Source organism: Coffea eugenioides, chromosome 5 (assembly GCF_003713205.1).
Source record: "Coffea eugenioides isolate CCC68of chromosome 5, Ceug_1.0, whole genome shotgun sequence".
NCBI lineage: Eukaryota > Viridiplantae > Streptophyta > Magnoliopsida > Gentianales > Rubiaceae > Coffea > Coffea eugenioides.
Window position 1 is genome coordinate 13,750,391 of NC_040039.1, and position 14,350 is coordinate 13,764,740.

General features: G+C 35.7%; 1 protein-coding gene across 1 annotated transcript; it reads right to left on the reverse strand.

Moving 5' to 3' along the window:
- Positions 1-693: 693 nt before the first annotated feature.
- Positions 694-13,959, reverse strand: LOC113772581 (protein transport protein SFT2-like). Its single transcript, XM_027317207.1, has 4 exons — positions 13,665-13,959; positions 3,426-3,693; positions 3,178-3,282; positions 694-1,214 (listed from the first exon to the last, which is right to left on the reverse strand). Exons 1-4 carry the CDS (start codon positions 13,862-13,864, stop codon positions 1,104-1,106), a joined length of 684 nt encoding a protein of 227 aa, XP_027173008.1. The 5' UTR covers positions 13,865-13,959; the 3' UTR covers positions 694-1,103.
- Positions 13,960-14,350: the final 391 nt, after the last annotated feature.

Genomic DNA, 14,350 nt, shown 5'->3' on the forward strand with positions numbered 1-14,350 from the left:
GGGGGTCATGAAGTGATTTTTCTCTGTATAAAATTTGGATAATATAATCCGGTAACTACCTCAATTTATTGCAATATTGATTGTTGATATCAAATCAAAATTTAGCTGCACTTGTAACCAAAAGTTGATTGACAAGATGTTTTTGGTAACAGAATACCCTATCGAGTAATTAATAGTTATCCATGCCACGTGTAGAATGAAATAATTTACATCATGTAGAATGAAATAATTTACACTAGTGAAACACTCTTTCGTCTTTTGACTTCTTTTATCTCAACTATAGGTTCCAGAATAGAAAGATTACCCTTATCTCAACTTTAGATTCCAGAATAGAAAAATTACCTTAAGAGAAAAGATTAAATTTTTATTCACTATCAGTATAGTGAATCTTTTTACACTAAAAGATGTCGATGTGTACCACCTACACAAAAAGTGAATTTCAAATATAAATTCAATTACATAACATATATCTATATCTGCTCGTGTATACACTGATAATATATAAAAAAATTATCCTAAAAGAAAGGATTAAGTTTTTATTCACTATCAATGCAGTGAATTTTCTACACTAACAAATGTAGATGTATAACACCTATGCAAAAAATGAATTTAAAATTTAAAATTGGATCACGTGGCATGCATCTACATCTGCTTATATATACATTGAGCATATATAAAAAATTATCCTAAGAGAAATATTAACAGATACATTTGTTATTTAGTCCGCTTTCATTGTCTATTACATGTTCTAATGGATGTCAGAAAGCGTGTTCACATCATGCTGGTGAAGCACTAAAATATAGCAGGCGCCAACTCAATTGACAATCTCCATCCTTTGGCCTCTTTCTCTTTCAAATTCTTTTTTGCCGCTCCAAACAAAGCAAGACTATTCCATCACTTGAAATCAGTATATCCACCAAAATGGGATTAAAAAATATACACATAAAATTAAGAATTTAAAGGGCACAATAAAAACTTTGTGATGAACAATACAACACACGCAATGGCAGCATCCTTGAATTTAAAGATGTCAGATTCGTCATCAGACTAGCTACACTTCTGCAAATGATGATGTAGACGTACGGATAAACAAGAACCTGATATCACCTTCCAAAACATCTTAGCAAAGAAGAGGTAAGCGTTGAGAAAAGAAACTTTAGTCCAGCCGATCCACCAGGAAAGTAAGAAATCGCATAGTACGATAGTGCAATCACCTACAGAATTAAACCAATCAAGTGTTTAAGTCAGGCTCTTACTCCAAAAGCTAAATCTGATGTTACGTTGTTATAGCATATCATACGCATTATCTACCACTCTCACTTGTTTCCCTTTTGGTAACACAAAGAAGTAATGTGTCAGTATTTGCCTACTATATGTATAAACAACGATAATACAGCCGTTTACTTTTTTGCTTTGACTAATTGTTTTATTGAGGGGTGAAAACCAAACTCTATATGATGAGTGTGGGTGAATGAGAAAGGTCACAAGCCAACCATAATCATCTGTGGCACCTCTACGAAGGCACTTGACTAACCTGTAAAATAGAAAATCTCATCCCTCTTAACTACAGTCATCATTTCCATGTTCAAGATTTGGCAAGAGGCAAAGAGGCCAAAGTAGATAAAATTAGAATGTAAAAGCTGCACACAACCAAAGAACCAGGGGGCAAAAAAGGAAAACGAAACAGCTTTACATCAACATGACAAAATAAGTATACTCTAAAAAATATATGAATATAATCACACAGAAAATCCTCCTAACCCAACCATCGTCTTACATAGAGCTGTTTTACAGTGATCTAGCTTGCTTGCAGCAAGCCTCTCACCGAACATATACAGCTTAGTGTGTAGCTGCACAAACAATCCAGGTGCCTTTTGCTTTCACTGTTTTGTCATGTCCCCATTTAAGGATCTTAATTCTACATCAAATTCACATGGACCCTGAATACCCAAGGTAGCAAGTGCATTCATTGGTAATTACCAAATTTAATGAGAATAATTTATTTTTACAACGTAGGAACCATTTAAGCTTTATTGGTAAAGCAGTTAGAAGGGCAACCACAAACCTAAATATCTATCATCATGGGGAAGCAACCCCTTTTTGTGTTAAGGTGCTGCTCTTAAAAATGTTAAAAGTATTTTGTACTACTGGATAAGCAAATGTAATAAGGACAAAGAGGAGATCTATCTAGGATTATTGCCCAGAAATATTCTCATTGATTTCTTCCCTAGATAGTTTAAAAAAAAATCAATGAGAATATTTCTAGGTAATAATCCTAGATAAATCTCCAGTTTGTTGTGCTTTATTACATTTATTTATCCAGTAGTCAAAAAATATTTTTAACATTCTTAAGAGTAACACCTTAACACAACCCCAAACAGCAGCTTTTTTTAACTCCCTAAAACTGAAAGGTGGATTAGCCCCTTATTATGTTATTTTAAATGAAAATCATAGAGGTGAATCCATCAAACCAAATTAGATCTGTTAATTAAAAAGAATATATTTCCTGAAATGTGTTCTGAAACAGTCAAGTCATGCGAATAGCATAAGGATATAGCTTAATATACTCTTCAACTGTATAACACGGAAGTTGGCTTTAACTCTTCGATCTAAAGTTACAAAGACCCCATTTGATATCTCTAATGCAGTTAAAGACTATAAAGATGCAAATACCCCTCTGCTCCTATTCATCATCTCCTTTTTCACCTAAAGTCACAAAGACACCAGTTACCATGTTTTTAATGCACAAAAAGATTTTAAAAATGCACAGAGACACTACTCATTATATTCACAGTCTCCTTTTTTCTTCCGCTCCCTCACCTCTCAGGCTTGTGATTGTACCTAATTGGTACTCTGGTTTCCTTGATCCATTCCCTTTCTCTAGATTTTTGTCCAACAGTACCAAGACAAATTCTTATGTGCAGAATGGCTGTAGTCTGCATATGACGAGTTGTACCCCTAACATTCATCTTTTACATCTGGCATTATTCATAAACCACTACTAACGTTTTGAGTTGATGCATAGTTTGGAAAGAAGGTAAGGTAGAAGTTCTATGACAATTGTGAATGCACAAGGAAGAATGGTAGAACTTCTGCATCTCCATTTAAATAATTCCCATGGTCCTTATTGCTTAATGATGCAGTTACCGTACGTAGAGAAAGGAGAGGATTCCATACCTGTAACAAAGAGAAGAAAACAGAGAGAATATAGCTGTGAAGCACCATAGAAACATATATCGTTCCCACGGTGCTGCCTATAAATCCCAAAGTAAAAGGTAGTCTCTGGAGAAGTAGAGAAAGTAGTACAGGATCAGAGTACAGCACCAACTAAAGATAATATTATACCATTCATCAAGGCAGCATTCATCGAGCCAGCATAACATAAATTTTTTAAACCAAGTAGGTTTCCAGTTTCACAAAAATACCTCTTTTGATGACATGTGTCCAAGCTGATCTTTTGGGCCTTTAAGGGCAAAGAATGAGCCAATGATAAAGGCACAGCCAATTGTGAAGCATAGAGCAAACTTTTGGGGTGCTATCACCATAACAGGAAGGAAAATGGAGAATGCTATTATAATGAAGAACACACCAGAAGCAAGCAAGATGCCGAAGTACAAGAGAGATTTTCCAGAAGGGACACTACTTGTGGCAGATTGGAAATTCCCTGGCAGATCCCTCACTCCCTTCGATACCCTGTAAGACAGAACAGAATTTGGATAAGATAATAATAAAAAATTTAAAAGATATACTTGGAACAAGTAGCACGTAAAGTTTCTTATTCAAGCAAAAACAAGGACAGTAAGTAATCTAAGTATAAACAAACAAGCAATCAGAGAAATTATGGCCAAAACATTTGGTTATGCAAAAGAAATCTAAATTCTGTTTATTGAAGAGTTATAGTTATTGGAAAAAGAATCCATTAGACTAAGAAGCTGGGGATATCTATGAAATGCATAGCATGATAATACCTGAAAGATAATTCCGAAAACATTATAATACTTTCCGATAGGCACATAAAAGAAGACTAGAAATGTACAAATTACATACAGTGTTAACATGAGAAACATCCAGTGGTAATGGCATAAAAATTTGGACCAAACCAAACAATATGTTGTTCAAGCTAAACCAGTTAACAAGCTTCAAAATAGAGTTCAAGTATTCCAATCGGTGGGGCAAGCATGTGAGGATAGTTCTCCCAAACCATTTTATGCGTAATAAGCTATGTTTAACAAGTGGCATGCTACAGAAGTGTCAAATCTGCAATTTGCGAATTTGCTTCTGTCCTATGCACAAAAATTGAAAACCCTGTGTGTTAGAACACTTATTATAAAGTAGATTTTCCATGAAATCTACTTCAATGAGACACAACAAAGAAAACACATACGCCAGAAGTCAAGCCGTAATTCTTTGCAGAATAGATATTTTGGAAGGAAAACATCTAGTCACCGTATTATAAGTGACCAACTAGTATTTATAGGAGTACAAATCTAACAAACTATTTACAAGAATACCCTTACTAATTTATTATTTACAAAAATACTTATATTCTTTTAACACTTCCCCTCAAGTTGGAGCATATATATCATAAGCACCCAACTTGTTACAAATGTATTTCACCCTAGAACCCCCTAAACTCTTGGTAAACAAATCAGCCAGTTGATCTACAGACGATACATGAGATGTCTTGATGACTTCATCAAGCAATTTCTCTCGAATGAAATGACAATCAACTTCAATATATTTTGCCCTTTCATGAAACACTGAATTAGACGCAATATGAACAACCGCCTAATTATCACACACTAAATTCATAGGCTGTTTATGCTCAAACCCAATTTCAAGTAACATGCTCTTCAACCAAACCAACTCACACACAGTGTGAGCCATAGTGCAGTATTCTGATTCTGCACTTGATCTGAAAACAACTGTTTGCTTCTTACTCTTCCACAACATTAAATTACCACCAACAAACACACAATATTCTGTGGTCGATTTTCGATCTGAGGTAGAACCAGCCCAATCTGCATCACTGTATCCTTCAATTTCAATGTGTCCATGATTTTGATATATCAACCCTTTTTCAGGAGCACTCTTAAGATACCTGAGAATCCGTATAACAGCATCCCAATGACTAGTACGAGGGGTCTCAAGAAATTGACTCACGACACTCACTGCAAACGAAATGTCAGGTCTCGTTACAGTGAAATAATTTAATTTACCCACAAGTCTTCGATATTGCCTAGGATCATCTAGTAATGCACCTTGATCTCCTACTAATTTCACATTAAGATCCATAGGAGTATCCATAGGTCGGCAACCTAACATCCCAATTTCACTCAGCATATCGAGTACGTATTTCTTTTGACATAAATAAATCCCATATTTAGATCGAACTACCTCAATACCCAGAAAATACTGTAAATGACCTAAATCCTTTGTCTGAAAGTTTGCCTACAGATTGGATTTAAGTTTTTGGATCCCTACAACATCATCACCTGTAATCACAATATCATCCACATAAACAACTAATAAAATCTTACCAGCATTAGAATGCCGATAAAATACAGAGTGATCTACTCCACATCTTATCAGACCGAACTCCATGACAACACTACTAAACCGGCCAAATCAGGCCCTAGGAGCCTGTTTCAATCCATATAAGGATTTTTTCTGATGACAAACCAACCGCGAATTCTTTCCCTGAACAACAAAACCAGGAGGTTGTTCCATATATACCTCTTCTTCCAAATCTCCATATAAAAATGCATTTTTCACATCCAACTGACGCAATGGCCAACTATAAATTGCTACCAAAGAGATAAGAAGACGAATCGATATAATCTTTGCAACAGGAGAAAATGTTTCTAAGTAGTCTATTCCATACACTTGAGTAAAACCTTTAGCTACCAGACGAGCCTTCAATCGATCAATAGAACCATTAGACTATACATTTATAGTGTACACCCATTTACAACCAACAACAGGCTTACCAGAAGGAAGAGGGACAAGATCCCAAGTACCATTTTGTTCCAAAGCAGACATCTCTTCTTGCATAGCTAATCTTCAACCAGGATGATTAAGAGTATGGGTAATAGACTTAGGAATGGAGACAGAATCAAGTGAAGCAACAAAAGAAAAATATGACATAGAGAGAAGAATAAGAAACAAAATTAGAAATAGGATGAGAAGTACAATACCTCTTACCTTTGCGTAAAGCAATAGAAAGATCTAACTCAGAGGAGGGCGTCATACCTGGATTTGAAGATTGAGAGTTAATTGGTGAAGTGCGTAGCATATCAGAATGGTTCTCAACCATAGAACGACGAAAATAAACTTGAAGATTAGGACGAGATAATCAAGTTATGGAATCTGGTGGACTAAATAACTCAGGTAATAAAGAGGAAGGGATTAGTAAAAACAGGAGAGGAAAAAGAGGGACACTGGTCTAACTCACAAGGCATATCGTGTTTCATAAAATACGGAGTGGATTCAAAGAAAGTAACATCAACACAAGTAAAAAATTGATTTAAAACTGGACTGTAACATCTATACCCTTTTTGCGCTCGTGCGTATCCTAAGAAAATACACTTAATAGCACGAGAATTTAATTTATCCACCTCGGGAGCAAGCTGATGAACAAAACACACATATCCAAAAATACGATGAGGTAATTTAAATACAGGTTCATAAGGAAAAAAAATGGAGCGAGGTAATTGGCCTCCAAGAATATTAGATGGCATGCGATTAATTAAATAACATGCAGTTAGAACTGCATCACTCCAAAATTGTTTGGACACATTCATGTGCAACAAAAGTGTCCGAGCAATCTCGATTAAATGTCCAATTTTTCTTTCAGCAACTCCATTCTGTTGTGGAGTGTGAGGACAAGAAGACTGATGAATAATGTCGGATTTAGTCATAAAGGTATTAAAAGGAGTGAAAAAATATTCTTTCGCATTATCATTGCAAAGTATATGTATAAGCACACCAAATTGATTCTTTATTTCTGTAACAAATGCATAAAAAATGGAATATAGTTCTGAACGATCTTTCATCAAATAAAGCCATGTAACTCTTGAAAAATCATCAACAAAGATTACAAAATATTTAAAACCTAACTTTGAAATGACTCGACTAGGACCCCAAACATCAGAATGAACAAACAAAAAGGGTTCAAAAACCCATTTATTGGCTCTAGGAGCAAAAGAAACACGATGATGCTTTCCTAACTGACAAGACTCACATTCTAACGAAGACAACTGATTCAAAATAGGAACCAACTTTTTCAAATTTTGTAAAGACGGATGACCCAAACAACAGTGAATTTCAAAAGGAGAAACAGTAGCAGGACATGCAATCGGACCATTGGAGTTAAGAAAATAAAGACCATTATGCTCATGCCCTCCACCAATCGTCCTCTTTGTCTTCAAATCCTGAATGACAACAAAATCAAGAGAAAAAATAACTGAACACTGTAGAGATTTAGTAAGCTTACTAATAGACATTAGATTAAAGGGCAAGTTGGGTATGCAAAGAACAGAAGACAGCGGGAGAGATGAGTTAATTTTTACAATGCCTAATCCTTTAACTTTAGTAGTAGATCCATCAGCTAAAGTAACATGAGGAAAGGAAGTAGACTCTTGAAAATTAGAAAAATTTTTAGAGGTACCTGACATATGATCAGTAGCCCCGGAATCAATAATGCATGAGTCAAAATTAGAAAATGTGGAGAGACAAGCCATAGCATTACCCTTTTGTGCTAAAGAAGCAAAGGGAAAATATGCGTGATTTGTAGCTTGGTACTGTAGAAATTTAACATAATCTTCCTCGGATATAGTAAAAGTCTTTTGGGACCCATGTACTGAAGAACTTGATTCAACTTGGTCAGTGGTAACCGCATTAGCAGAACTTTCAGCCATAACGAATAGCACTTTAAACAAAAAAGCAGTCAAAATTCGTAATGAATAGTACCTTTGAGCAATAACGCGTGAGTAGTAACCCCCGATGAACAGTATCGAGTGAACAACACGCGATGACTAATATCGCGTGAACAAGACTTTTGCTAGATGTTTAACCCTAACCCTAGGATTTTTGCTCTGATACCATGAGAATAGGTATTTTGGAAGGAAAACATCTAGTCACCGTATTATGAGTGACCAACTAGTATTTATAGGAGTACAAACCTAACTATTTACAAGAATACCCTTACTAATTTATTATCTACAAGAATACTTATATTCTCTTAACACTTTTCAAAAAGATTAAAATTAGGCAAGCTTCCTAAACTTGCAACAATACTTCGATTTTACAAGAACCTCTAATGGGTGTTTTATGAGTTCCATCTTCAGACACTTGACAACATCCTGTGAGTTTAACCTGGAACAAACAACTAAAATTTAAGAGATTAATTGTTGTTTTGGTTGCTTACCTCTTAATGAGGTATCCTAGTAGCTATAGAAAAAAAGCCAAACCGAAGAAGTAAACAGTGGAGAACTGCATGAAGGACCTTTCCTTTGTATTGTCATTTTTGAATGCTATAGCTTTCAAAACCATAGGAATTTCTGGTTGTTCTTTCCATAATGCTTCTCCTCAGCTCTTCCAACTTGTCATGTTCCTTTCAGTTTAACAAGTAATGTAGTATCTTCAGACCCTGAGCACTAATTTCTTGCTTGGATTCCATCTTTGCTAAAGTGTCGCCAGTTTCCTTACAGTCAACTTTTTTTCCAGTATTATAGAACTTTACAAACCATACATTCCTGATCTGCTTTTATTTGTGTAAAGTACCATCTCTAAAAAATGTTACTCCTCATCTGACTCGGGACACTAGATTGCAAAGCTATACCTTCGTGTCTCCTTAATGATACCATGCTTATTTTCATCATGCCAAATAACATTCCAAGTGAGCACTGAATGGAGCTGATAATCCAAGTTAAGTTGGGGATCCCATATGTTATCAAATGTAGAAGTTAGTGAATTTAAGCCTGAAAATATTTTTTAAAATAAAATAAAAGATAAACCTGGCTTCAGAAAAAAGACAATCCCATACAGTAGGCTTGTTTAGGTATGGTGACTCTCAGGCAGTATTATACAAGCCAATCTCAAAATAAAGAAAGACAGAGCCATGAAAAATCATCAATTAATGATGGTAATTCATAGCACTAGTTTCTTATCATTCTCTGATCATGATATGATTCAGCTGAGATCATATAATTGATCATCAGCATAAAACTCAAAAGAAATTTTTAGAAAACCAAATCCCTTACTAATATGACTGCCTCTTTGCATGAAAAGGTGGACCTGAACCAAAAGAAGACATCTTTTGCAATGCACAAGATCTCATACAACCACCACTAGAAAAATTTCAGGCAAAGTGCATGGAGATCACCAAACTCTTCAAGAGTCTCATCCTGCCATCCCAACTACTTTTAATTTCATTTTGGTATCTGAATGTTAAAACATGGATGTCACATGGACATTTTAGACATTCCATCAAGATGCTCCTTCAAATAGAACTAACATAGGACCCACATTTGAGATTATCAACACTCTATTGGGTTCCTATGTCAGTTTTAATGTTTTCTTTATCTTATTCTGTTTCCATTTTTGCTTTCTCTTTTTGTTTTTTTTTTGTTTTTTCATACTTTTCTTTCTGTTGCTCCTCCTTCAACCTTCTCCATATTCTCCACACCAACACCATTAGGCCCTCAATACTGCCTCCTGCAGCCCACAAGACACTCATAACCACTTGCCTGCAACACACATGATTTCCAAACGATGTAACCATGAAGACCATTGCATAATCCCTTGCTATATCCCACCAGCATATTGTGAAATTTGATTTCTGCAGAAAACATACAAGATCAAGAGAGATTCCCGATCAAGGAAGCCTACTGGTGTACATAGACCATATGATTTAGCATTGGAATATGAAGGTTTTATTCTAAGTTGGCAAAACTTCTAAGTTTTTGGCTTTCATTCTTTTGATGCCCTGTAGTAAAAGGATCAATTGTAGGTTGTTTTGTATTCTTAAGGTTAAAGAGAGATGAGAGAGTCGTGCTGATTTATTGGAACTTAGATAAAGGGCAGTGCAGTATCGGATATGCAGCTAACCATGATTATATGATGCAAAAAAGATCACTTTGTGGTAGTTCTAACCGGCCCCCCCCCCTCTCCCAGGAAATAAAATCTATGCCACAAAAGAGTTGGGAAATGTGTCCATCGCCCAAAAAGTTTATGGCCAGCAGTTGTGGATGGCAAAGGCGTGAAAGCCAGCTTTCGGTCATGACAACAGCATTCTGGTTGGAGAGGTCTATTGAGAGGGAAGGAAAGAAGAAAGCAAAGCAAAAGACCAGGAAAAGGAGAAAGAGAAAGAAGAAACAAAACCATGTATGGTGGTTTTAACAATGATGCCCACTAACATGACCTTAAACTATTGAAGTCCATCCAAGTTAACAGGGTTAGATGGTTGCATCACAAATATCATAACAAAATGAAACTAAGCATAGTTTAATTGGAAAAGTGGGACATTTTAATAAGTTTAAAGAACATGCAAGAAATTACCAAAACTTTTCAAAAGGTATATAAAATTTCCTGTTCTCCATAATAAATTTCAAACAATAATCGGAGCTAAAGGACATAAGAATTGTCCCTGAAAAGCACTTAATCAATATCTCTTTGATACCTTGCACCAAGGGGTCTCAACAGTTTGATAAAGTCCAACATAACTAAATATTAAATACTTTGCAAGATTGAAGGAAAACTTTTTCAGTATAAACACCACTCTCAAAAATAGAAAATACATACTAACACCAAGGGAGCCTAAATGCAGCCATAGGTGGCCACCCACTGAGAATGGAACTCTGAAGTAGGCTTGAAAAAAAATTCAAAAAAAAAAATAACAACAACGTCCAAGCAAGCTCATTAAAAGCATTTGCTACTTGGCTCAAGCCACATAAGCATATGCAAAAATAGAGGTCCCCATAAGGGCACCAAGAGGAGTGCTCCCCAGCTTCAGCTTATTTAGGTTGCAGTTAATATCTAATCCCGAAATCCTCAATTCAATGTACCAGAAGGGTTTTGGGCATAATGAAATATGTACTAACAGACTGAGTTTTCCCTATTCCTATTTGCCAACACGAAGAGAGCACATTAATTTTTCATATGATAAAAGGCTTCTGCATGCTCTTTAAAAGGCTGCCTACAAGTCTCAATAACTAATTATTGCTTTTGAGCTCATCAACAGTCTCTAATTTAATTGAGATTTGAATGAAAAAACCACATGACTGGAGACCATGAAGTCACGATATCAAATAAGAATAATTCTCTATAACAAATTTTACAAGTAGAAAAAGTTACTTATGCAAAGCCAGGTTGAATGCACATAAAAGCGGATGGTCGTGCCTACCCCAAATTATGTTTTCAATTCATGTTTAAAGCCAAGTTATGTCTTCAATGCATATTTCCTTAACCAAAAGGAGACGCTTCCAAATATATCTGTTTGCCTTGGATCCTTGTTCAGCAAATCATATACGCATGCCATGATTAGTTTAGTTTTCTGGGCATACATTATACTTGATTGTAAAGAAGCTAGCTCTGATCTTTGAGTATCCAATAGATACACCATAAGAACAGTGAATTTTCTTAACATTTTCTATCCTCTGAAGTAAACTTTGGTGGTTCTCAACGCGTTTTATCTGTTCCTCTTCCTAATAAGGATTCTTCACCCAAATGGCGAGAAAAGAGATGCTAGTCCTAGCTTCTAATACTTGTGATGTGCATCTGGCATTTTACCGTTTTATTGGATCAAGTGTTGCAAACTTCAGGCAAAAAATCAACTTTCTGACAACAAAGGAAATGATACTGGAAACATACATCATGAAAAAGCTGAGTACCATTCAGAAGTTTTTGCTACCACACTGGCTATCCCCTTTATGGTCTCATCTGTCCATCCAGTTTCCTCTGTACATTTTCAATTAAAATCCTATCCACCAAATAACAAAATAAATTGAGATGATTACAAATTATCATATTTGATCTAGCTAATCCGTCGCTGATATCCACCAACACTGACTTCAACATGTTAGGTTAATATTTGCATTCTCCAAATTGTATTCTAAAGCCCCTATTCCACCCGAGACTCATTCATAGAGGTCACTCAAATTCTAAAAGAAAATCATACACTTATCGAGTCTACACAGGATCATGCATTAAAGACAGATCCATTGAAAGTTTTAAAAACATTTATATTTGAAACTCAAAAGGCCAATGCTATTAGTCAACTTAATGCAGCTTTGTTGAATATAATGCTTGACACTTATCTTTTTGCGAAGCATATTTTGCAATTAGCTGGCATACGATGTTAAGCAACTTCACATTAAACACAGTCATTAGGCTTCAGCAATTGTTAACTGCATAAGAGAAGCTAATCCCTTCTAGACTATCAAACACATGAGTTCAAACTGACGAGGTTTTTAGCACTGTCTCAGAATAACATACCAATGGAACCCAGATTCAGTTGTTTTGGTAACAAGCAGATCTCAAGCAAGATTATAATGAGCCAATCTCCCATGGATTTTCAATTGCTAGTTAATTAAAATAGAGTACAATAATATCTAGCCTCTGGTCCCTCCCCAAAAGGGGGGGGGGGGTGGGGAGTGTATTCATTAACTGCAATTTGTCAAAAAATTTTCCAGTTTAACCAATTTTTGTGTCCTGCTATCAGTTTCAGACACCATAGTGACTCTAAATCATCATTCATAGCAAACTAACAAGACAATTTTGGATAACCAGAATGATTAAGGGAAACACTGCATCTTTGCATGAGAAGGTGCACTTCAAGCACAGCAAAACATTTATGCACTCTTAGAGGACCCCAGTATAAGTAAAACTCTCCAGCAGCAAATAAAATGTGCAGGTTTGCAAAAGACTGCCAAAGGAACATTAAGTTTGCTCCAGGTAAGCTCAGTCTTCCTTAATGCAACTTCAGTGAAACGCATAACCATCTAAAAGAAAATCCGAAAGGCAATACTTGCTTAATTTTAGCTTGATATAAAAACTCCAAATGACCACTTTGCGTGTTTGAGAAGGATACTGGATCGACACATACGTTTCTCACCCAGCCAACCAGAATTTTTCGTTGACCTCCACTGTCCCTCATATATCTGCCTAACTACAAGAAGACTAGAAAAACATCATGTGATCCAAATTAAGCCAAAGCCAAGGCTTACATCCACCATACTATCCAATATGTTGCATCAACATTTTGATCCCCAAATACAATGATATAGCAAAAATCCAGCTAAACCTAATCAAAATTGGTCTTTCAAGAGTCAAGACCAGAACATTCACAAAATAACCTGCTCTATACAAGCCCATGCGCTAAAATCTCAATCGAGCATCACACTTAATGTTTCTTACGTATTGGGAGACTTCATAAATCCTTATTTCATGATCCCTAGGACCAATTCTACTGGAATAGATGCAAATTCAGTTTCAAAGAAGCACATTCTACAAACTGATGTTCTTTCCTAAGTAACTTCACATTGGCCAGCATGGTTTTTACAGTTCAAAATCTTTGCTAAGCAATTTTATGACAGAAAACAATCGACTGATTGTTTAAACAGGAAATCCAAAATTGATTCAATTCGTAACTGCCTGATTCTTACACATTAAAAGTGCCGGAAACTTTATCATTGGCGGTTCTGACAGCAGCTTCGAGATCAAACCCTAACCCGGAAGAAGACTCCGCGTCCTCGGATTCTCTTGAAGCCGCATAAGCGTTCCAATCCGCTAACAGAGATGAAGGCGCTTTCTGGAGATCGCTGCTTGGTCCCCCTGAAAACCACGCTTGTGCTGTTTTCTGCATCGTTTTCTGACCGCCTTCTCCTTTGCTCCCAGGGAGTCCTGACCAGAGATCTCAACGGTTTAACATGTCAAATCTGCTTCGCTTCCCGGGAAACAACTCTCGCCGGTTGTGCTGTATTCTGCTATGTTTTCAGACTCGGACCGGGTATCGATTCGGTCAGGGTCAGGGGTCAATGGGTTCGACCAGGGTTAAAGCGGATGACATCATAAATAAAAATCATTTAGAAATTAAAATATTATATTTAAAATATCTAAGATCATGTTAATATTAACAAAGGTATATTCATATATGTTTAATGTTTCAAATGTATTTAACAATAAAATACAAAGTAATTAGAATAATCAAGGAGCAATTTATATTATTTAATGAATATTAACAAGTTTAGAATAAAAATTATGGATTTGATTAAAAAATAACACCAAATTTTAGGACAATATTTATAAAGTATGAAATATTTGAGGTATATTAATAGTTTTTAACAACTTA

Coding starts and splice junctions, on each gene's coding strand:
- LOC113772581 (XM_027317207.1), bottom strand. CDS start 13,864: ATGCAGAAAACAGCACAAGCGTGGTTTTCAGGGGGACCAAGCAGCGAT. Junction 3,694..13,664: donor GTTTCCGGCACTTTTAATGT/GTAAGAATCAGG, acceptor TCTGTCTTACAG/GGTATCGAAGGGAGTGAGGG. Junction 1,215..3,177: donor TTTTCTTCTCTTTGTTACAG/GTATGGAATCCT, acceptor TTAATTCTGTAG/GTGATTGCACTATCGTACTA.